A 21,515-nucleotide genomic window follows, 5' to 3' on the forward strand; every position below is an offset into this window, starting at 1 on the left:
GAGGTCTCCTGGGAGGTCCAGCCACTAACCCTGCAGGCACCCTCCTAGAATGGAGAAAGACTTGGAGGAGAGCCGTCAGCATAGAGGGCCTTGTCATGTCAGGGTTGTGGTCACCAGCAGAAGGCCATTTAAACTGATTCCACTTAAAATGAAGATCAAAATTTTACAGTAAATAGTGGAAAAGATTTTCAGTAAATTGTATTATAAAAAAGAGAAATGATTAAAAGAAATTAACTTAAAGAGTCTCACTGAGATTATATTGTACAAATGAAATTATGAAAAATTATTTTAGCTAGACATATAACAAAAAATTGATTATGCACTACTTTTTTAGAAGGAACAAAGACTTAATTGTGTTGGTTTTGGCATTGGTGTATTTGTTCTTTATACCAACATGATGGTCTGTACACGTGAACCACATCCCTCACATTTTACTTTACAGCACCTCTGTTAAGAGATTGTGTATTTAAAATTTAAGGGCTTCGTTCATTTTTCCCAAGGACCTCTATGGATCTTTCAATATGCAAATCATTTTCTCATAAAGAACCTATCTTGCCTCATCATCCTTGTAATTTTTTCTTTGTTAGCTACTCCAGCTCCATCTGCTCTTCACTGGTCCAAGACATTGCACGTGAAGTTTTCCAACACTGTTTTCTTTGATTTCATGAACTTTGCACTTGGTTTGCACTTATACCACCCCATTATATCTGACAGATGTCTGAACTGACCTCAGCCCAAAGGGACAGGCACTTGTTAAATGAGGAAAGAATGTATGAGTGAGCATTAATTTGGTAAGCGGGCAGACTCTCAGTGAACATTTTCATGTTAGGATGACATTTGTTTTCTTGCATGTCATAACTGTGGGAACTCAGACAGTAAATACTTAGAAAAGAATGGCTTCTTGTATCTCCCTATCCCAAACTCATGGGATTGAGATGTTGCAGAACTTGGCACACGTGGGGAGCCCTTGAATTTCTAAATGGCAGTGAGCCAAACCCCCTTGCATTTGGCCACAGGCAGCCAGCTCAGTGTTTTATTGAACCTCTCTTCCAGGAATGTCATGGGCCTGGTGGGTGCTGCTTGTCAGTTGCTCTCGGTGGCTCTAGATTGCTCCTCTGCTCTTCTATGAGTGATGTCTGGTCTTCTCCAAAAAGGGGGCTCTGTTGCTGCCCCTTTTCTACCACTGCTCCTAACCAAATATGGACAATTCCCTTAAAACACTGGTAATCGTGGGCTATAAGTTTTAGCCAACAAAAATTTTGTTAATCCACTGAAGTTTTGAAGATTAAATCTGATTCAAATGCTCCCTCTCCCTAGTCGCGACTTTCCCCAGTTCTGTCCCCTTAGCATCCTTACTCCCTAACCCTGGTTTCCTTCTTACCATGACCCTTCCTGCCTGACCCCTTCCACCTCACTAATAACAATAGTGTGCTTAAGCCAGTTTCTGATGCAAAATCTGGCTCCTGAATCCTAGCCAGCTCCCCCAAACAGCTGTCATGCCATGCTCCCCAAGAATACAAGTGTTCCTAAAAAAATAAAAATAAAAGATTGGCAAAGCTGCAACTCCACTGTTAGTGAAGACATCCTTTTATACTGAGTTTAGCTTACCTTTAGTTCATCATCTCACCTCTCTAAATAAAAGAACCTTTAAGCCTTCTCAGGAGACTAAGACAAGATAGCACAAAAGCCTGCTGGCCCTTCTGACCATCATGACTTCAAACCACATCTAGGTACAGCTCCACTGGGTCAGAGGTGAGTGTGAGTTTCCAGGCACAGCCAAGCCAGTGGAAGGAATCCATGAACTAACCACGCACTTGAGGGTCAGAGAGCCCTAGCTGAACAGCAGGAGCTCCAGATTCCAGCTTTCCACAAGTTCACACCCTTTGTGACCTTGAACCAGAACCAGACTTCCATAACATGAAGGGGTAGGCCACCATGGCCTCTGAAGATCCTTCAAATGCCATGATTCTATCTCTGTGCTTGTGGGAAGTCAAGACAATACGGGGAGTGTTTGTGGTACCAAGAACTTCTGCACTGCTGGAGCCCAGCAGGAAAAGGACCCATGAGGACTTTAGGTGAGCTGATGCCCAGGTCCTATTAGGGAGGACCATTAGCACAGGATTTAAGAATGTGGACTCTGGAGACAGACCAAGCTGGGTTCCTCCACATCCTGGTCAAAAGACCTCCTGTGAGCCTATTAACTTTTCTGTGCCTCTGCTTCCTCATCTCTTCCTCAGGACAAGTGTTAGTGACTGCCTCCTAGACTCTGGTCAGCCCAGACCTCTAGTACCTTTTTTGGTTTGAGGGACCATGGGGCTGCGGCAGTTTAGATCCTAGACTGCAGGTGACATCAGATTCAGTATCCTTTTATTCTCTGCCCTTACTGACAGGCACTAGGACTCCCTGAGTTCTCTCGAAGCCCGTGGGCATTGTCAGTGAAGAGCACCTCCCTCTTTGCACCCATCAGACAACCTACATTGGGCTTCTCAGGCAGCCACAGCCTCAGGGGAGGGTCAGGCCTTGTGAACAGGATGGAGCCTCCAGGGGTTGGAGCCCAAGTCTCTGGGAGCAGTGGAAACCAGGCAGCCAGGAAAGCAGGGTTGGCTAGGAGGATTTGGCTAAAATTCCCAGTACCGTGTGAACTCCCTCTCTGTGAAGCAGGCAAAGAACCAGAGCATCCTTCTGAGTTTACAGCTCCCCCGGGTCCAGCCCTACTTCTAGTTCCTCAAGCCCCAGCCCCCATTTCCCATCGCTGACATGAACACTAGCTGAGACCTTCTCACACAAAAACACAAAAGCTGTAAACCTAGATCCTGTTTTTCTTTCTGCATGAGCACACACACACACACACACACACACACACACACACACACACACACACGAGGTCCCTAATCAGAAGCTGTAATCAAGACCCACAAAGAAATAAAGCTTCCGGACAATGCGCTCTGTGAGGTTGTGCCCTGACTGTATTTTCTGGGATGGCCCTAGAACAGGCAGGGGCTCAAAGGAATGAGCTTGTGGCTGAGAGGTTCTGGCAGGAATAAAAGCTGTCAGAACATAAGCCTGGGACCTTATGGGACCACAGAATGACAGACCATCAGAGCTAAGACTAGAACAAGTACTAGATCTCATCTAAGACCCTTCCCTCCCAGGCAGGCAAAATTCTCATAGTGTGAGCCCCCAAACAGTTACCTGGAAGCTTGTTAAACCTGGATTCCTCTGCCAACCTAGGCCTATTGAATCAGTCTTCTGGGGTGGGTCTTGGGAATTTGTAGGAGTAGCTCCATATGGGGGAACTCCCCACCTCACAAGGAAGTCTGTGGTGTGGTTGGCCAGCTCTGCTTCCTGGTCAAGCTGGAACTGCCTCCCTGTGACTCCCCTCAGTTTTGCCCTCCACAACTGCCTATAGTGGGGTGAAAACCTACAGATGCAGGAAGGCGGTTTATGCATCTTCCCAGAGTCCCCTTTCCTCTGTTCCTTCAAGCTTTGCTCCCAAATCTCCTGTGGGCACATATCCACCTGTCTCCCCCTAATCATAGGGCACCAGACCTGGCCTCGGGGTCCAAGAGGCTGCAAGACCAGGTTATCACCCATTCCCTGGCCTGTGACCAGCAGCCATATCAGAAAGCTGGCTCCTTGGAACAGCATGACTTCCTCAGAAGTGCCTTGCAAACCTGAGTGTGCAAAGAGGTTCAGGTTAGCTCTAACAGTTGGCTCTAGTTTCCACCCAGAGAATCCCCATCCTCTTTCAGGGTTTCTGGAAGCCTCCAGGTGCAGGTCAATGTGAACTCATAAGCAGACCTCCATCTTTCACATCATCTGTTCCAGTAGCCCTCCTTCCACCACCCACTGACTAACTCCCATCCCCATCTCCATTGTCCACAACACTTAATAATAATGCCAGGTACTATTCTACTGTATTAACTTATTTAACTTTCAATCAGCTTTATGAGGTAGGTATCATCATCCCCATTTCATAGCTGAGGAAGCTGAGGCACAGAGAAGTTAAGTAGCTTCCTCCAAGATCATACAGCTCATAAGCAGCAGGCCCAGGGTTTGACCCCAGGCAGCCTGGCCCCAGAACGCATGCTCTTAAGTCTCTACCCTGTACTAAGTACTGTTTGCCTCTGGGGCCTCTATGAGAACCCCTGGTGCCTGAGCCAGGGGGACACTGTCCTGTGCTTCCAAAGTCCTTGTCTGAGATGGCCAACCTAGGCCCCTACAAATGCACTGCCACGCACACTCCAAAGCACTACAGGGTCTTACTTCTGCTTGCCATCCTCTCAGATGCCTGAGCCCATGGGGCCAGAAAATACAGCTCCGTGTCACACATCCTGCTGAGACAATGTGCTGCCTATGCCTTCTTCATTCTTTTTCAGCCATCAGACAATAAAACAGCCCAACTCGATGCACGCTGACTCCTAAAAACACAGACCACCATGCAATTCCTGTTTCAGGCCACACACGAGTTACTCTCTCTCTCTACATCTCCCTATGTTCCTACTTTGTACTGCACTTTCTGGTCCTCTAGACAATTTGATGCTTAACCCTGTTATACAGCAGCATCTTGTTGACTTAAGAGCACTCAACTAACCAGTGGCATCCCCGCTCCCACCCCATCCCCACCTCCAATTTTTAATTAACTGAAATTAGGTTGGAATGTGCTCTGGAGAATCAGCCCTCTGTGTGTGGCCCTAACAGCAAGGGATTGGCTGTGGAGCTCCTAGAACCTCTGACCACAAAGCTGCTGGGCCTCCTCTTTTGGCTCAGAATTGGAGATCATGGTTGCTCTGCCATGACAAATCTGGAATTCTCTCCCTGTTTGTGTCAGCATAGTGAGAGACCCATCGTGACTTACCACCATCAGTCAGTGGGCCAGACCCAGAGCTGAGCCTGCTCAGCTGTCCTTTTAGAAGAGAAAAATACCAAGCAGGCTTCCCCAAGCAGCCAGGGAAGTCTGGAAGAGACAGGAAATGCGTCCATTTCATAGGGATGCCAGGTATAGGTAGTGTGGCATGTGGAAAGAGCTGGGCTTCACATCCCTGAGTGGGACCTGGGGTGAGTTGCTCATTTTGCCTGTTTCCTCATCTGCAAGGCGAGCCTTACAGTAATAGCTGCGAACAACAGCGAACATTTAAGGAAAGTTTCCTACGTTCCAGACACTGTGCTAGGATAGTCGTACACTTTATCTCATTTAATTTTCAGAATATCTCTGTGGGATAGGTACTATTGTTATCCCCATTTAGGGATGAAGACTTGAAGCACAGAAAAGTAAAGTAAGGTGTACTAGCTAATACAGCTAAGTCACTGAGTCGAGAGTTAAACCCCACGCAGCTTGACTTTAGTTACCAGAATAATATATATAAAGTGCCAAGCAAGGTTCTCACCTCATAATAGGTTGTAAGTCCCTAATACAGCACAAAATAGTTTTTAAAAAGTTTTTACGTATATTACTGCAATTGATGCCTTAACCCCACTGTTGAGGACAGTGGTCATCATTCCCAGGGAACTGGAAGTTCAGAACAGTTGGGTATAATACCCAGATGCAGGGAAAGAGCTAAACATGGGTCTCCTACCATGTTCTAAGCTAAACTCTTTGTATTCATTATCTCAGATAACCTTCATAATGCCCTATAAGTTAGCTATGACTATACTTAGTTTATGGATTAGGAAACGAAGGCTTGGGAGGTTAAGTCAGTTGTCCAAAGGACATAACAAAGAAGGGACAAGACATGGATTCTACTGCTTCATGGCTGTAGCTGAGGAAACAGGGCTAGAATTATTGTTTTTTTTCTTTCTAGTCCAGAAAATGCCCCACTATACCACAACAGAGTTTGAGCACACAGGAAAGGGATAACTATTCAATCACACGTGATAGGCACCCAATAAATATAGACTTGAGTTGAATTTACTCAATACAGTTGACCTTTGAATGATGTGGGAGTTAGGGACGCCAACCCTGATGCACAGTTGAAAATCCATGTATAACTTTTGACTCTTAAAAAACTTAACTACTAATAGACTACTGTTGACTGGAAGACTTTCTGATAACATAAACAGTCATGAACACATATTTTGTATGTTTTATGTATTATATACTACATTCTTATAATAAAGTTAGCTAGAGAAAAGAAAATGTTAGTAAGAAAATCATAAGGAAGAGAGCATACTTTTACAGTACCATACTACAAAAAAAAAAAAACCTCATATAAGTTCTGACCCACGTTGTTCAAGAGTTAAATGTAAATGTTTATTGAAGTCATTTAACAAATGTTTATTAGCATTTAATAAAGTGGCCTAACTAAGGCCCCACTCTCAGAGAGTTCAATTCCCCATGGATTTACAATCTAATGACAACTTCTTTCTGATCTAATTTGCTTTGGGTTCCACTTGTGTTCTCTTCTCTGATCAGGAACTGGAGGATCCTTGGTCTTGCTAACCCCAGAAATATCTAGAACTTAACAATATGCTTTACCATTTAAGGTAGATTGTCAGCTTTTCTCTTCATTTTATCCTCCCTTGGCTGTTCAGGCCCTGTCTTCACTGGCCAGCAGACTGGGGTTCTGTCTACACCTCCCTGGAGACCCCTTGGGAAATGTGTGAGAAAAAGGTTTGGGACCCAGAGAATCAATGGTCTGTAAGGAATGGGATGAAGACAAAATAGATAGTGCACGTAAAACCCTGGGAACCTGGTGACAGCTGTGTGGGGTGGGGACATGCCCTCACCTCACCTGATGAGAACCTTCATGCCAGGCTTCCTATGTGACAGGCGCTGCCCTAAGCACTTTACGTGCACTAACCTCATGACGACTCTAGGAAGTACATATGATTATTATTCCATTTTACCAATGAGAAAGCTGAGGCAGGTAAGTACACTCCAAACACTAGAAACTGGCTAGTACCTTGAATGTCCAATTGAGGGTTTTGAATTCATCGCCTCTGAGCTCATTTCCACTTATTATTACCTTTTGTAAGAACAGCCTCAATTAAAATCTTTAATGAAATATCTTCAAATGAATTATCAGTAAAACATTAATATCTAATGTACAAGATATTGGAGCCATCTACTGGGCACCTGCCACGTGGTTTCATTCCCTCAAGGTAGATATTATTATCTTTAGTTTATAGAAGAAGAAAATGGGTCTCTACGAGGGTGATTGTCAAAGGCCACATAATTGTGTTGTGTTTGAGTAGAGATTCGAACCCGAGTTTCCTGCTTAAGTGTTTCTGTTAGCTTTGCTTCCTTTTTTAGCTCCCCCCAGCAGTAAACCCAGTGTTCTAGACACCAAAGGCCCCAGGCATGGGGAGAGCAGTTGCTTGATGCCCCATTCTTTATGGAAAAGCAGCTTGGAAAGGGCCAAGAGGACAGTTCCACCAGGATGGCTTCTAGTGGTTCTGGTCACAGAGGAAGAACTCCGAGATTGTAGCTGTGGAAGTGCCAAAGAAAAAGCAGAAAGTGTTTTGGAAGTGTTGATTGTCATAGAAGGTCAGAAATGTATATTAAAATTCTTTGTCTTTAGTTCCTATAGTGAGCAAAGAAGTAGCTTACCATTTTTTGTTTTTCTGATTCTCCTCTTTTTTTTTTTTTTAAAGATTTTTTTATTTATTTATTCGACAGAGAGAGAGACAGCCAGCGAGAGAGGGAGCACAAGCAGGGGGAGTGGGAGAGGAAGAAGCAGGCTCATAGAGGAAGAGCCTGACGTGGGGCTCGATCCCAGAACTCTGGGATCACGCCCTGAGCCGAAGGCAGATGCCTAACCGCTGTGCCACCCAGGCGCCCCAGATTCTCCTGTCTCTTGTCTTATGCTACAAATAAGCCACTTAGGTCAGGGACTGTGTCTTTTATGTGTGTCTCTCCAATTCTCAGCAGAGGCTCTAGTATGTGGTGGGAGCTCAAGGAAGGATGGATGAATGGACAGATGGGCAGGTAGGTGGATGGATGGATGGATGGATGGATGGGTGATAGGCTGAGTGGATAGGTTGAGTAGATAAAATGCCTGGATTGGAGAGAGGAAGAAATGGAGGAACAGGAGGAAAAGAGGGGAGGAGGAGAGGATAGAAGATGATAATAAATGAATGGCTCAGTGGGTGATACACTCTCCCTGAGTAGGACTAATAGACATTGCATGGATTTCCACACTCCTGGTGTCTGTTGGCATGAGAGTGAAAACAGTGATGAAGAAGGCAGGATAATCCAGTGGTTGTTGATCCCTGGCTTCTAGGAATAGAGTGGACAATGGCAGGAAAGAGGGTTCACCAGAGGCAAGGCAGGCCTTGGGTGTTCAGGTGGATCCACAGGGTGGACACTGGGGAGCTTAGGGGAGCCAGGAACTAGTCTTCAGTCCTTGGCAGGGACGAGCCCCATGTCCAGCAGACTTCAGCAGAGGCATTTCTGCTCTCTCCCATGCTCTTAGGGCTTGCTGCTGGAATAATCATTTTCTCGAGAGTCCCCAGAGTCCTTTCATCCTATCAAAAGAGCACCAACTTCTCCCTGTGGCCAGGGCCCGTCTCTACAGAGGCAGTCCCTGTTTGTCCTCCAGGCTATGAGAGAGGGACCTGGGGATACCGCCACCACAAGGCCCAACCTCTACCACCACCCTCACCATCATCATCATCACTATTATTGCTTTATCTTATCTAATCCTTAAACAAACCTTGGAAACGGGGATTATTAGCTCCACATAATGTTTAAGAATAGGAAACTCAGAAAAGTAAAGTGCCCAAGGTCATCCAGGTGGGATTCTGGCTAGGGTTCCCCAACTTCATTACCCCGCACTGTCTTCTAGTAGGGTCCTTCTCTCCCAGGCTATCTGCCAGGTCCCAAGTGCAGGAGCTGAACTTCCCAGTCCCGCCAGGGCTGGGGCTGGGGCAGCTGCTTAGAGCTTCCTCGTCCGGGCCTAGTCATGTGACGTTGGGGAAAGGAAGATAATATTCCCGTCTATGACACTGGCCTATATTTATCCCTGCACCCAGGCAGTTAGGAAACTGTTGCGCATTCCTGGGAATTTATGAGTGAAGTAAACATTTAAATGTTTCTATAAGGTTTATTTAAGGAGAACAAAATGTGACCTGATGGCTTATTATAGGGTGAGCTTGTGGGGAGATGGCCCAGCCCCCAGGGCTTGGCTGACTCCAGGGAAGGGAAATGGACTTCTGGGGAGGGCCCATGGGAAGGTAAGGGGGTGTCCCTGCTATCTCTTTTCCAGCTGTGTGTTCAAACTTGCACTGGCTGGAGGGCTTCCCAGAGGAAGGGGTTTGTGAGGGAGGGGGCAGCTTGGAAGAATAACAGAGGAGTGTCAGAATGTCCTGCACATACCAGGAACCAGGGGAGGTGAGACCAAAGATCAGGGGAAACAACTGTAAGAGTAGCATGGTGGAGTGGGAAGGCCAACAGGCCTGGTGTGTAGCCCTTCCTTCCCACTATTTACCAGCTGTACAGCCTTGGACAATCCACTTTTTCATTAGTAAAGTGGGGATTGAATGGGGAAAAAGGGGAGAGAAAAGAAATATATCCACCGCCTATTCTATTCTCAGGGCCTTCACTTTCCTCTTCATGATTCAATGACATCAAGAGGCATTATCATACCCAATTTGTAGATGGATATTCTGAGGTTCATTTGCAGAATTGCTGGAGAGGATGAAGTGAGGAAACACACCAGAAGTGCCCAGGACAGGGCCCCACACATAGTAGGTCTAAGAGAGTGTCACTGCCCTCTATCCACATTTGTTCCTTTGCTTCTTGTATCTGTAACCCACAAAGGGCAGCTCTACTTGATCTGAGGAGCAGATGGTAAGAGAGGAAGTGAAGCCAGGTGAAGGTGGCCTTGGAGGTGGGCTTCTCTGAGATTCACTGATTACAAGACTGCTAGAGCTTGTGTGGTCAGATGCCCAGGGAAGATGCTTTGTGGCTTCATGACCAGAAGGGCAAGGTCCTCCTAATTTAACTCCAAATGGTTGATCAGACTCAAAACTAAGAAAAACAATCTCTTCAAAACCGAACTCCAAAGTAATTAATTCAGCCCCAAAGGTAACAATAACAGAATGTAACGTCTGACACTGTATGAGCATTTACTAAGTCCCAGTTGCTCTTCTGTGAGCTTTTCATCTGGAGCTGTAGATTTAGCAAATGAAAATACAGTTATGTCCATGCAATATTTGGGACACACACACTAAAAAATTATTTGTTGTTAATTTGAAGTCCAAATATAACTGGACATCCTATATTTTAACTAACAATCTTATTTCTCTATCAACCCATTTAATTATTGTAACTCCCCTGTGAGATAGCTTTTTTTACAGATGAGGTAACCAAGGCACAGAGAGGTGAGGTAACTTGCCCAAGGTCACACAGCTAGTAAGTGAGAAGCTGTATCATGCACGAATTACTGTGGCTCCCAAGCCCAAGGCCCTTGAAGTCTTGAAGCCAGTTACATCACTGGCAGACTCTGTGTTTGAACACGCTGCATCGCAAGCTTGCTTGAGGCCCTGTCTTCTGTTTGGCAGCTCAGGGTGGGAGCAGGGGGTATTTACACTCATCACACACACTAAAATCTGGCAGAATTCACTTCAGAGGGCCCCTGGAATCTCCCACACTCTGCTGGATTCCTGTTTCCCTAGTGCCTGCTCAACTGAAACAGCCCACAGAAGACTGAATGTTCCCCACAAAACAGTTTTGCCCCGAGCCTGTTCAACCATTCTGTGTACTGGTTAAGGAAAGAACACTTTGATTTTATTACTGTATATTTTGCACACATTGGAAGGAGAGAGTAAGGAGCATTCCAGGACATTCCATCAGGGGATTGGAGGATGTCTCCCTGATTGCTTTATGACTCCTAGTTTTTAAGCAGCTTTGAATTGTGTGTGTTTGTGGTTACATGCTTGGCACCTGCCACCGTGACTTGTCTCTGCCCTTCTGTGTGAGCACCTCTGCCCTTCTCTGAGTGAAGGTGCCTACAGCCACATACATGACAGTCACCTCAGGAGAGCTTGGCTGAAAGTGGCCTTTAGCCAGGAGGCAGAGAAAACTTCCACCAGAAAGCAGCTCCTCCAGTGTGTTGCAGACCATTTATGTCACAGTCAACACTAAGGGCACCAGGCCCTGGGTGCTACCTGGGGTGGGTATGGGGGTTACTTTCTTCACTCCCCATCCCACTGTGCTAACTGGGAAGCATTTCAGAGGCCTGGCTCTTTCACTTTTCTCTTCCCAGGCCCTAGCATAGACCACAGCACATAATAAGCATTCGGTAAGTTTGCTGGATGAATGGAGAGAAAAAAGTAATAATGTGTGAATGTGTACACAATGACCCCTCTTAGACTCTAAGACTTTTGAAAACTGAATCAATCATAAAAAGAAAGGTTAGACAATCTGTACAATAAGTAGATGGATGGAGCTGGAAGAGTAAGTTGAGGAGGGAGGGAGAGGAAGAGGGGCTTCAGGTAGGGAGGGTAAGCAAGTGAAAAGTCAAAGGGCAGAGCTAAGGGAGGATGGAAGTTAAGCATTCCATGTCCTTTGAGAGGTGAGAGTGAAGAATGGAGTTCTTCTTGTATTACTTTTTTTGTCTGCTGAATAATTCTTTAAAGAAATCTTTCTCAGACCCTAGACCACATGCATCACAGATTCATTAGGTTTCAGGTCAAACAGTTTAACTTCAGAGTCAAACCGTGGATGGTTAGGAGAAGCATGCATTTCTCTTTAGCTCCTAGGGATGTTTATATTTATCAAATTATCCCCCCATTTTTATAGCCTCCTGTTTTTATATCTTAGATTTTATTGCTGGTTACTTCAAATTGCTTTGGGAAATAGGTAGCATGTCAAGAAAATGAAATAATTAAAGAAGTGAATTGTATTCTACTTACTTAGCAGCCTGAATATATGAAACTCTTGGAGGAATATATTATAATCCCATCAGCACTCCCACAGATTTTCTTTCAGAATGCAACAAGAAGAAAGTGATGTTTGCCTGCTGGGGATTCATAAAAGCCCACCCCAAGGGATGGCAGAAACCATATGATATAATGAGCATGAAAATGATATGTTAGCCAAAGTGTATTTCTTCCTGTTCACTCAAGGATTTATACAAGATAAAAATTCTCTAAATATGAAAAACATGAATAAGGTAATTTCTAGAGCTCGAACTATCATGGTCAAAATAAACTCCACCCAGGGAAGGAATTTCAAATGTACTGTAAGCACAGTCAGAGTTTCAAATGGAATTCCCGTGGCAGCAGTCTCCCATGAGCCTGTATGGAAAGAAGCCTCATCAAGATGATGTGGGAGTTATGCAAGATGAATAAGTCCTAGAGATCTGTTGTACAGCTTAGTGCCTAGAGTTAACAATACTGTACTGTATACCTAACAGTTTCCTAAGGGGGCCGATCTTATAAGTGTTCTTATCATGACAACAGCAACAATAATAATAGTAGTAAATAAATAAGAAGGCAGGAAGAAACTTTGGGAAGTGATGGATAGGTTTATGGCATAAATTATGATGAAGGGTTCACAAGTGGATACTTAGCTCTAAACTCATCAAGTTGAATACATGAAATATGATAGCTTTTCATATGTCAATCATACCTTAATAAAGTGGTTTTAAAAAAGGTGTCATGAGTAGGGGAGGCTTTAAGCATAAACCTCCTGTGCTCCAGAAAACCAAGACAGGTTAAGAATCGTGCACCACAGGGGCAGTAACTTGGATGCCTTCAGGGCCACGCAGGGAGCACAACTGATTGAAGCAAGCCAGTAGAAGCAGACCAACGGCTACTCTCAGAAATGTAGACCCAAGATTGCTTGATCTCTTGGTTTTTCAGGAAAAGCAGGAAATCCAGACCTTTATGATATTCTTTCAATTATAAAATGTTGGCAACTAATATAAAAACTTATAAATACTCTCACAGGGGATGGCCCTCCAGGTCTCTGATTTGTACCTCAGAGAATTTGTAACGCAGAGAATAGGCTAATTCCCTAATTGAGATCCAAGAAACCACATCAATAAGAAACCCTTATAGTGACATGAAGAGAAGCCTCTGGAAAAACTTCAGCCCTTTTTCTGCTCACTAGAGAATCCACACAGTAGAAAACTTCCCCATTCCTCCCTCTTTACCAGTTTTTCCCAGTAAAGAGGCACCTGCCCCTGTCCCTGCCTGCCCCAGCTCCAGCCCATGACCTGCCATTTTGACACTCTGATTCCCCTTTTTGACCTCAGCAGCTCTTCTGGATACTGTTCCACTGTGTGTCATCAAGACCCACATCATGACCCAAGATCCTCCTGCTTCCCTCCCGGCCCCTTGGAAGGCCCCAGCCTCTCTGCTGCTTGTTGGCCTCCTACCAGGGGACAAAAGGTGGGGAGAACTGAGTAGAGCATTGTTAATTTTAATGATAATTGTGATTAATGGGTATTTGTAGATCATATGAGACTTATCAAAGTGCATACACACTCATCATTTCATTTTATTCACACAAACTTCTTCTAAGACAGAGCAGGCCTTTGAGCATTTTATAGTTATGGGGACTAAGAGACAGGGTAACAAAAGGACAAAGCAAGTGACCATCAAGAATGACCATCACTAGCCCAACAAGTTTATACTATCAATCAAAGAAGCTGTTGCTTTTTTGGGAAACTTCTTGAGCATCTCTTACAAGAGGAGTCCTTGACAAAAGGATTGATATCTACATTCTTGGAGGGACTGGAGCTCTGGAGTTATGATGATAGATTGGCTGGTTCTTTTTCCAGCCATAAGCATCATGCTGACTCCCTATCACTCTACCTTGGCCAACTGTGGGTGTCCAAATGGAGAGTAACATAGCTCCAATTGATTGGAAGCATCTCAAAATTCCTAGGAGGATGATGGATGCTGTAATAACTGGACATTTTCCATCATCTCAACCAATGTGCACCATAATGATCTATGAATGGATCTCCTGTCAATATTTCTATGTTCTCTCAAAGTATTCCCAAACCTGACCTTCAGTGTTCCCCATCTCCAAAACCACAAAGATTAAACTCACTGGAGTAACACCCAATGTCCATCAGAAGCTGGCTCAACCTTTTATTCTACTTCCATTATTTGCCTCTAAATTAGCTTCCTGGACCCAAGTCCAACATGTGTGTGTTTGTATGTGTTGTAGGCTTCCCCCTACCAAAAGCAATTATGGTCCAAGCAAGGTGTCCAAGAACTCAACTCAATTCTAACACTATCTACCCGGAGATAGAATCAGATCCACAGGTGAAGGGTTCTGTCCTATTGCCCCCACTTCGGACACCAATCGCAAGTCCAGGTTGTCACCTGTGCTTCTGATGGACTGGCTAGAAATTAGAGGTTCCCATGATCTCCTCCTCAGGTGTAATAGTTCGCTAGAGTGACTCAAAGAACTCAGGAAAACCCATTTATTCACTAGATTAATGTTTTATTACAAAGGATATCAAAGGATATGAATCAACAGTCAGATGAAGAGATACATAAGGTGAGGTCTTGAATAAAGGAGCTTAGCCCTTGTGGAGCTTGGGATGCAGCACAGGGGCATGTGGAAGTGCATTGGTTCCCCAAAGTGGAAGCTCTCTGAAACCCCTCCTTCTGGGTTTTTATAGAGGCTTCATTATGTAGGTATGATTAATTAATTGGCCACTGGTGATTGATTCAACCTCTAGTTCCTCTCCCCTCCTGGAAAATCAGGGCGGGGGGGGGGGGGACTGAAAGTTCCAACCCTCTATTCATGGCTATTTCCCATGGCAACCAGCTTCCATACTTAGGTGCTTTGCAAAAGTCACCTTCATTAGCATAAGCTCAGTTGTGATGGAAAGGTTTGTTATAGATAATGAGCAACCCATTTCACCTTTATGGCTCTGAAGGGATTTTAGGAACTAAGAACAAGAACCAAGTATTATAACAAAAGATTTTCCCATTGCTCTTATCGCTCAGGAAGTTCCAAGGGTCTTGGGAGCCGTGAGCTAGGAACTGTGGATGAAGACCAAATGTCTATGAAAAATATATATATTTGGTCATTCAGATGACCAAATATATATATTTTCTTATAAACCACAATACTGCAGCCCCCATCCCTGAACTTTCCTATCTTACATACCCCAGAGTCCATGCTCCAATTACTCTGATAAATCTCTAATGCCCAGTTATGCCTTTTACTAATGCTGTCCCCTTTGCCCAAAACCTCTCCTCTAATATCTTTGTCTTACAAGTTCCCATTCATCCCTCAAGACCCAGCTGAAATGTCTTCTCTGGAGAATCTTCTCCAACTCCCCTGAGGAGGTTTTTTTCCTTTCCTTTGAGCTTTCACAGAATGTGGTCCATTTCTTATCAGCTTAAATTTATTTTAAGTATTCATTACTTCTCTATATCCCTTACTTGACTGTGAGGTCTTGAGGGTCTTTGTTTTTCAAGCTGCTCCTGACACAAGATGGATGGATAACTAAAGCGTCTTTGTTGAACGAGAGAGAAAAGTAATCTGACAGTAACTATTTATTGAAAACACCAGTCATGTGCTAGGTGCTTTCTCGATATTATTAATTCTCACATCAACCTTGTGAGTTGAATTTTATGATCATGGGGCCAGAGAGGTTAAATAACTTGTTCAAGGACACACAGCTAGTGGATGATGAGCAGCAATCTGAGCACAGGTCTGTATAATTCTTACAAGAGGCAATGCTGCTTCCTACTGTTTCCTATCCAGCCGAAGTCCCTGTCCCAACTTCCTTTCCATGTGTCCAGGGATTCTGAGTGCTTCCTCCTCCTCCAATCCCTATACCTCCCTCCAGCTGAAGAGGTCCTGGAACACAGGGATCTGGCATTCCCTGGTGGGACTCAGAGACACTTCGCCAGCTTACCTGGCCTTATGTTTGAGGCCAAGTGAGGGAGGAGACACAAATGAAAACAGGAAGACCTGGTTTCAATAAAAATTGTGGGATTTAAGAAGCCTAGAGAGCATCGTATGGAACCCACTTAACAACAAGTAACAATATGAAAAGGAGAGAGGGCCCCTCCCCACCTTGCAAGGAGTCAACAACTACACACGAAGTTGCTCAAGAACACAGCTCAGCCCTGGATCTGTGAGGAGCCCCCAGGCAACGGCTTCAGCAGGGCCAGTAGAAGTGAGAACACTTATTGCCCAGAGGCTCCAGAAAGACACAGCCCCCAGAGAAAGTGGCACTGGGGACCCACTACTCTGAAGCTCCAGGACGCCACTCCAACAGTGGGAGCTGGTGTCACATGCCTGAGAGTGCTGGGAGACAGGCCCTCGCAGGGATGGTAGGGTGTTCACAGAAAGCCCTGACAACACACACCAGTAAGGAGGGGCAGGGAAGAAGAGAAGGAAAATGATGCGGCGACATATGAGAGAACTCCTAGAGAGACTCCCAGACATACCTGGGAACAATTCTTAGATGGACATACTATAATAGTAGGTGGCAAAAGAACTGGAAAGACTATGTATTACTGTTACCTAGTCCTATATTTTAAATTAAAAAAAAAGATTTTATTTATTTATTTGACAGAGGGAATGAGAGAGAGCATAAGCAGAGGGAGCAGCAGAGAGGGAAAGGGAGAAGCAGGCTCCTTGCTGAGCAGGGAGTTTGATGCGGGGCTCCATTCTAGGACCCTGGAATCATGACCTGTGTCAAAGGCAAACCTTACCCAACTGAGCCACTCAGGCACCCCTCCTACTCCTATTTTTATCCCCAGTACACTGAGTTGTGGGGAAATGCAGGCTGATATGCATCTTTATGGACCTTATTGTATATCCTATATTGCTTTCATTTTGTTCAATCAATATTTATTACAGTCCAGATATGGATTTACCATTCACACGGCCATCACAGTATAATAGTACACTGATTTCACTACAACCTCATTAACCTAGAATGGAATGACTCTTTCATGTTTGCTGTTATTAGTTTTGTTTTGTTTAGTGGTTTGGAAATACCTCAAAAATCTAAGGACTGGCTAATAACTTTTGTTCTAATTTCAGAAATGTGTATTTATTCAGATAAACATTTTTCAAGGTTACACAACTAAACTACATATTCTGTGACCCATTGAACACATCACCTTTATCGAAATGTCACGATTACCCAAATGTGGGATCTCACTGTATACCTACCCAATGTGTGGGTGCCACCACCTGTTCTCCTGGTCTTCCTCCTTCCCCAACCTGGCTGGCTGTGCCTAAGACCTCTGCACCATTCTATTTCTAGATTGTTAGTGAGGACTAACCAGGGATGGCTTAGAGGTTCCTGAATGTTAATTCATGAAAAGTAGACCATGTTAAGCTCTGTGAATTTCTGCTGGGGAATGAAAGAGAAACTGCCTGCTTGCTTTTCTTTTCCTTTCTTTCTTTCTTTCTTTCTTTCTTTCTTTCTTTCTTTCTTTCTTTCTTTCTTTCTTTCTTTCTTCTTTCTTTTCTCATTCTTTTTCTTTCTCTTCTTTTCTTTCTTTCTTTCTTTCTTTCTTTCTTTCTTTCTTTCTTTCTTTCTTTCTTTCTTTCTTTCTTTCTTTCTTTCTTTCTTCTTTCCTTTTTTCCCCCTGAATAATCCAAATAAACTGTATTCAACCCTTATCAAGATGGTTCCGAGTGTCATAATACTGGAGTAAATGCTCCAGCTCTAGTTCCTGGAAGCTTCCACCATCCTAAGCCTAACTCTATCTGTGTTTTGTTCTGAACCACCAGGGCCCTCACACTGCAGGAATATCCTGCAGTCCACCTGCCATCATCTTGACTGGGGATGCCAGTTCACCGGAAGGAGAAACTGACAAAAACCTGGTCAACAGGTACATCTCATGTGCCTAATCTTTGTGCTATCAAGAACATTATTTCCTAGCATGTGAGGATTAGATAGCTATATATACTTTTTATAAATCTTCTTTCTTGATAATTTTATTGATGAAATAGAATCAAGCAGTTTTTCCAAATGAGAGCAGGAGTTTGGGATTTGTCCATTATCTTTCCCCTCAAAATTATTTTTCTTTTCCTGGATTTGGTTCTTTGTACTTTGCTAGCCTTTAAGCACAAATTATAGCAGGGTAGTTTCCCATAATAACTGCCCAGATATTTGCAAAAGGAGATAAGAGCCTTTGACTGGAGAATCCTGCCCCTGGTCAAAGTGGGTTCTGTAGGGAAGAGGACTGCTTAGGAAGGACACTGGCTCACGTACACAGGGATGTCACTGCCTCAGTTTGACACAGCACTAGCATATGCATTGGTCTAGTTGGAGTAAGACTAAGTATAATTTTCAAAAATGTGCAAAGATCATTCTCATACAAAAATATAGTGAGCATGTGTCAAAGATTTATTTAACTCATTGACGAGGAAACCATCATGATGACAAAGGCAGTTCAAAACAGAATACAAAAAATGGAAATACATATATAACCAGTGGGGAGGAAAAGAATGCTAGAATAAGATTACTAAGTTTAACATAAAATAGGTTAATGTTCCACAAGACAATGAAATCTTGTTTTTTATCTTTCTTCCCCAACAGAAATCATCTACATCTCTACCAGACAATTTTTCATATTTTATGAGTTTTCTACGGTTAGATGTTCACTCAGAGTCCGAGCCCTAATGAAAAGTAAATAGCCAAAGGTACATTTCCTTAGGGCAGTTTTTTGAAAACTTTAGCAAGCATCAGAATTACCTGGGGGGACATGTTCAATCACAGATGGCTGGGCCCTACCTCCCAGAGTTTTTGATCCATTTGGTCTGGGTGGAACCTGAGAATTTGCATTTCTAACAAGTTTTCAAGCTTAGATAAGCTTATAAGACGATGTTCTAGGATGACTTTGAAAGAATATACAGGTATCTGTTTGCCTATTTACAAGCTGTGGACAAATTTTCTTAACAAGATGACTCTGTTCTGTCTTTCAGAGCTCACAGTCCCCACAGGAGGCTTTCTCACCGACACTTGAAGGTTTCTACTGCTTCACTGACTTCTGTGGGTAAGGGGCTAGTCCAATTATCTTATTTCTGCAACCAGAGATAGGGGTCCAGCTGAAGGTATATTTGAGCAGGAAGACTGAGATCTGGCAGCTCAGCCCCTTCCCCTCTCCTAATTCTCAGGCAGGTCTATACCTATGAGCGTAAGAAGGCAAAGTCAGTCTGCCCCTCTGTGTTTGAGCCCAGAAGAAGTATGATATCTAATTTTAATTTATTTTGGTAAAAAGACAAGGCCAGGGGGTGAAGAGAAAGATGGGGAAGTTAAAGAGATAGAACAGCAGGGCAAGGCTCAATTCTGGGGCACAGGAGGCAGAGCCCTCTATCTCCTGCTAGAAAGGTCCACATCCAGGTAGGTATGCGTTTGAATGCAAGCATCGCTGCCCCAATCACCAGCTCATTCTCCATATGGTTTCTCAGGGTCTGTTCTGGACCACTGGAACACAAATATGATATAGACTTGGTCTCTGCCTTCATGTTGCTCATAGTCTATGAAGAGACTGAAAAGTGAACAGATATAATCGGGACACTGTATGATAAGGCCCTTTAAAGAAGTGTTAGGGAAACTGAGGCAAGAAGGGGACCAATTCTGTCTGGGGAGAGGGAAGGCTGGATAGGTATTCCAGAAAAGAGAGTATTTGAGTTGTGCCTTAGGGAGTTCAACAGACAGACAAAAGGAAGAAAAAGCGTTCTGGGTGGAAGAAACAACACGGTGAGGGAGCAGGAACCATAACAGAGCAACTGAATGCTCTGCTGTCTCTGCTGTGTGTAATAGTCAGGACTCTTTCAAATGACAGAAACCTAACTCAAACTACCTTATGCTAAAAATACATACATACATAAAAATTAATAAAAGCCAGAGCATGTCGTTTCAAGGAGTGCTGGATCCAGGGGCTCAAACTGGGTCATTAGCAATTGGCTCATCCCATCTCTCAAATTTCCTTTCATGTGTTAGCTTTCTTTTTGGCAAATGGCTACCAGGAACTCCCAGCTTATGTCCCATCAGTCGAAAGAGAGTGCTTCTTCCTGTGTACTCAAACACAGTTCCCAGACTTGCCTCTCTTTGGCCTCCCATGGTGATCCCTGAGTCAATCACTGTGGCCAGGGGATTGAACTCTGACTGGCCATGGCTCGGGTGAGGTGGGGGGATAGGATTTAGCTCCTTCCTAACTAACGTAATTGAGACTCAGAGGGGTTTTACCCAATGCACACTGGGGAGCTACGACCAGTAGAAGAAGGGGGAAGGGGGGTTAAAGAGGCACAATGAGAGTTGTTCACCACCAAGGGGGAGGGGAAGGGCCTTAGGAGAAGTACATGGGATGAACAAAGGTTCTGGGCCCAGTTTGGCATTTGCACATGACTAGGGACCATAAGGAATCCTGATGATGTGAGGCAGGAGAAGTGCAAGGTCAGATATGGCTCTTAGGAAGGTCACTCTGATAGGCAGTGGAAGATGGTAGGAAGGGGATAGCGTGAAGGTAGAGGACCTCTGAAGTAGCTGTTGTAATTGTGCAGGTAAGATCTAAGGAACAAGAATGAAGAGTAGGCACAAGTTCCAGAGATATTTCTGAGGTCAACGATGATCAGGATTTGATGACCAGTTGGTGGGATGTGAAGAGACTGAGGAAGGAGTGTGGAGTGACTCCCATGTTTCTGAGCAGCTAGGGAAAGTGGTGTCATTCACCCAGAGAAGCACTGCTGGAGAAGAGGCAGTTTTGGAGAAGGGTGGGGGTAGGTAGTGTGAGTAGAGGAAAGAAGGGAGGAAAGGTGGCCATGATCTTTGGAGTGTTCTTTATCCACACATCTTAAGCTCACTAGCTTATTGAACACATAGAGACCTGAAAGAAGAACACACTAGGGAAAGATAGCATGGAGGTAGAGTTCCTGATGGCCTTCCCTAATGGCAGAGTTTAGGACAGTACTGGGAAACTAGGTGGCTTTGTGACCATTTGTTACAGAGAACCTGCCATAGCTATAGGCTACAAACCTGCTGAGGCAGCCCTATCTGTCTCCCTGGCCTGGCACTGGGCTGAAGTTTGGCTGGCTGAGTCCACTCTGGACAGCTTCCCTGGGCTAAGGTGTGGGGGGTCAAGGATTCTGTGGTTCTTGCCCAGAGTTCACCCTCCCACTGCAGATCCTGCAGGGCACGTTATTGACCTGGTCAATGACCAGCTGCCAGATATCAGCATCTCAGAAGAAGACAAGAAGAAAAACCTGGCGCTGCTGGAAGAAGCCAAGTCGGTGAGTGAACGATTCCTGACCCGCCGTGGGAGGAAGTCCAGGAGCGGCCCCGGAGACTCCCCGTCAGGTAGGATGTACAGGTGGCTGCCCTGAGCCCCTCTGAGGTGGGGTAGGGGATGGGGGCTGCCAGGACCCAGTTGTAATGGGAGCCCTGCTTCTAAGGGATGGCCTTTGACTTGCCTAACCCCAGGCCTCTAGGCGCCAGGTGGACTGATTCTTGTGGAGAGGATCTTGTGAAGAGAGGGCATCTTACCCTATTTCAGAAGCTCTAAACTACAGATCCAACTCTAGCCCAGACAACTTTGCTTTTCATTTTTTGGGCCTATTGTGTCTTTTT

At 44.6% G+C, this 21,515-nt stretch overlaps 2 protein-coding genes across 8 annotated transcripts in view; one reads left to right on the forward strand and one right to left on the reverse strand.

The window, feature by feature from the left end:
- Window positions 1–21,515, reverse strand: part of LOC123786575 (uncharacterized) — a 211,407-nt gene that overhangs the window by 81,340 nt on the left and 108,552 nt on the right. The gene's annotated exons all lie outside the window — the stretch shown is intronic.
- Window positions 1–21,515, forward strand: part of IRAG1 (inositol 1,4,5-triphosphate receptor associated 1) — a 129,976-nt gene that overhangs the window by 48,616 nt on the left and 59,845 nt on the right. For 6 of the 7 annotated variants that reach the window (XM_045788856.2, XM_087868037.1, XM_087868038.1 and 3 more), the window contains 3 exons: window positions 17,675–17,775; window positions 18,872–18,942; window positions 21,072–21,245. In XM_045788856.2, the coding sequence (XP_045644812.2) occupies window positions 17,675–17,775; window positions 18,872–18,942; window positions 21,072–21,245 (346 nt within the window). Of the gene's footprint in view, window positions 1–17,674; window positions 17,776–18,871; window positions 18,943–21,071; window positions 21,246–21,515 lie in introns of those variants that run through there. The other variant, XM_087868039.1, reaches the window with a different exon arrangement.

The sequence above is a fragment of the Ursus americanus genome, chromosome 16 (genome assembly GCF_024610735.1).
Source record: "Ursus americanus isolate L20-20 chromosome 16, mUrsAme1.1.p, whole genome shotgun sequence".
NCBI classification, from domain to species: Eukaryota; Metazoa; Chordata; class Mammalia; order Carnivora; family Ursidae; genus Ursus; species Ursus americanus.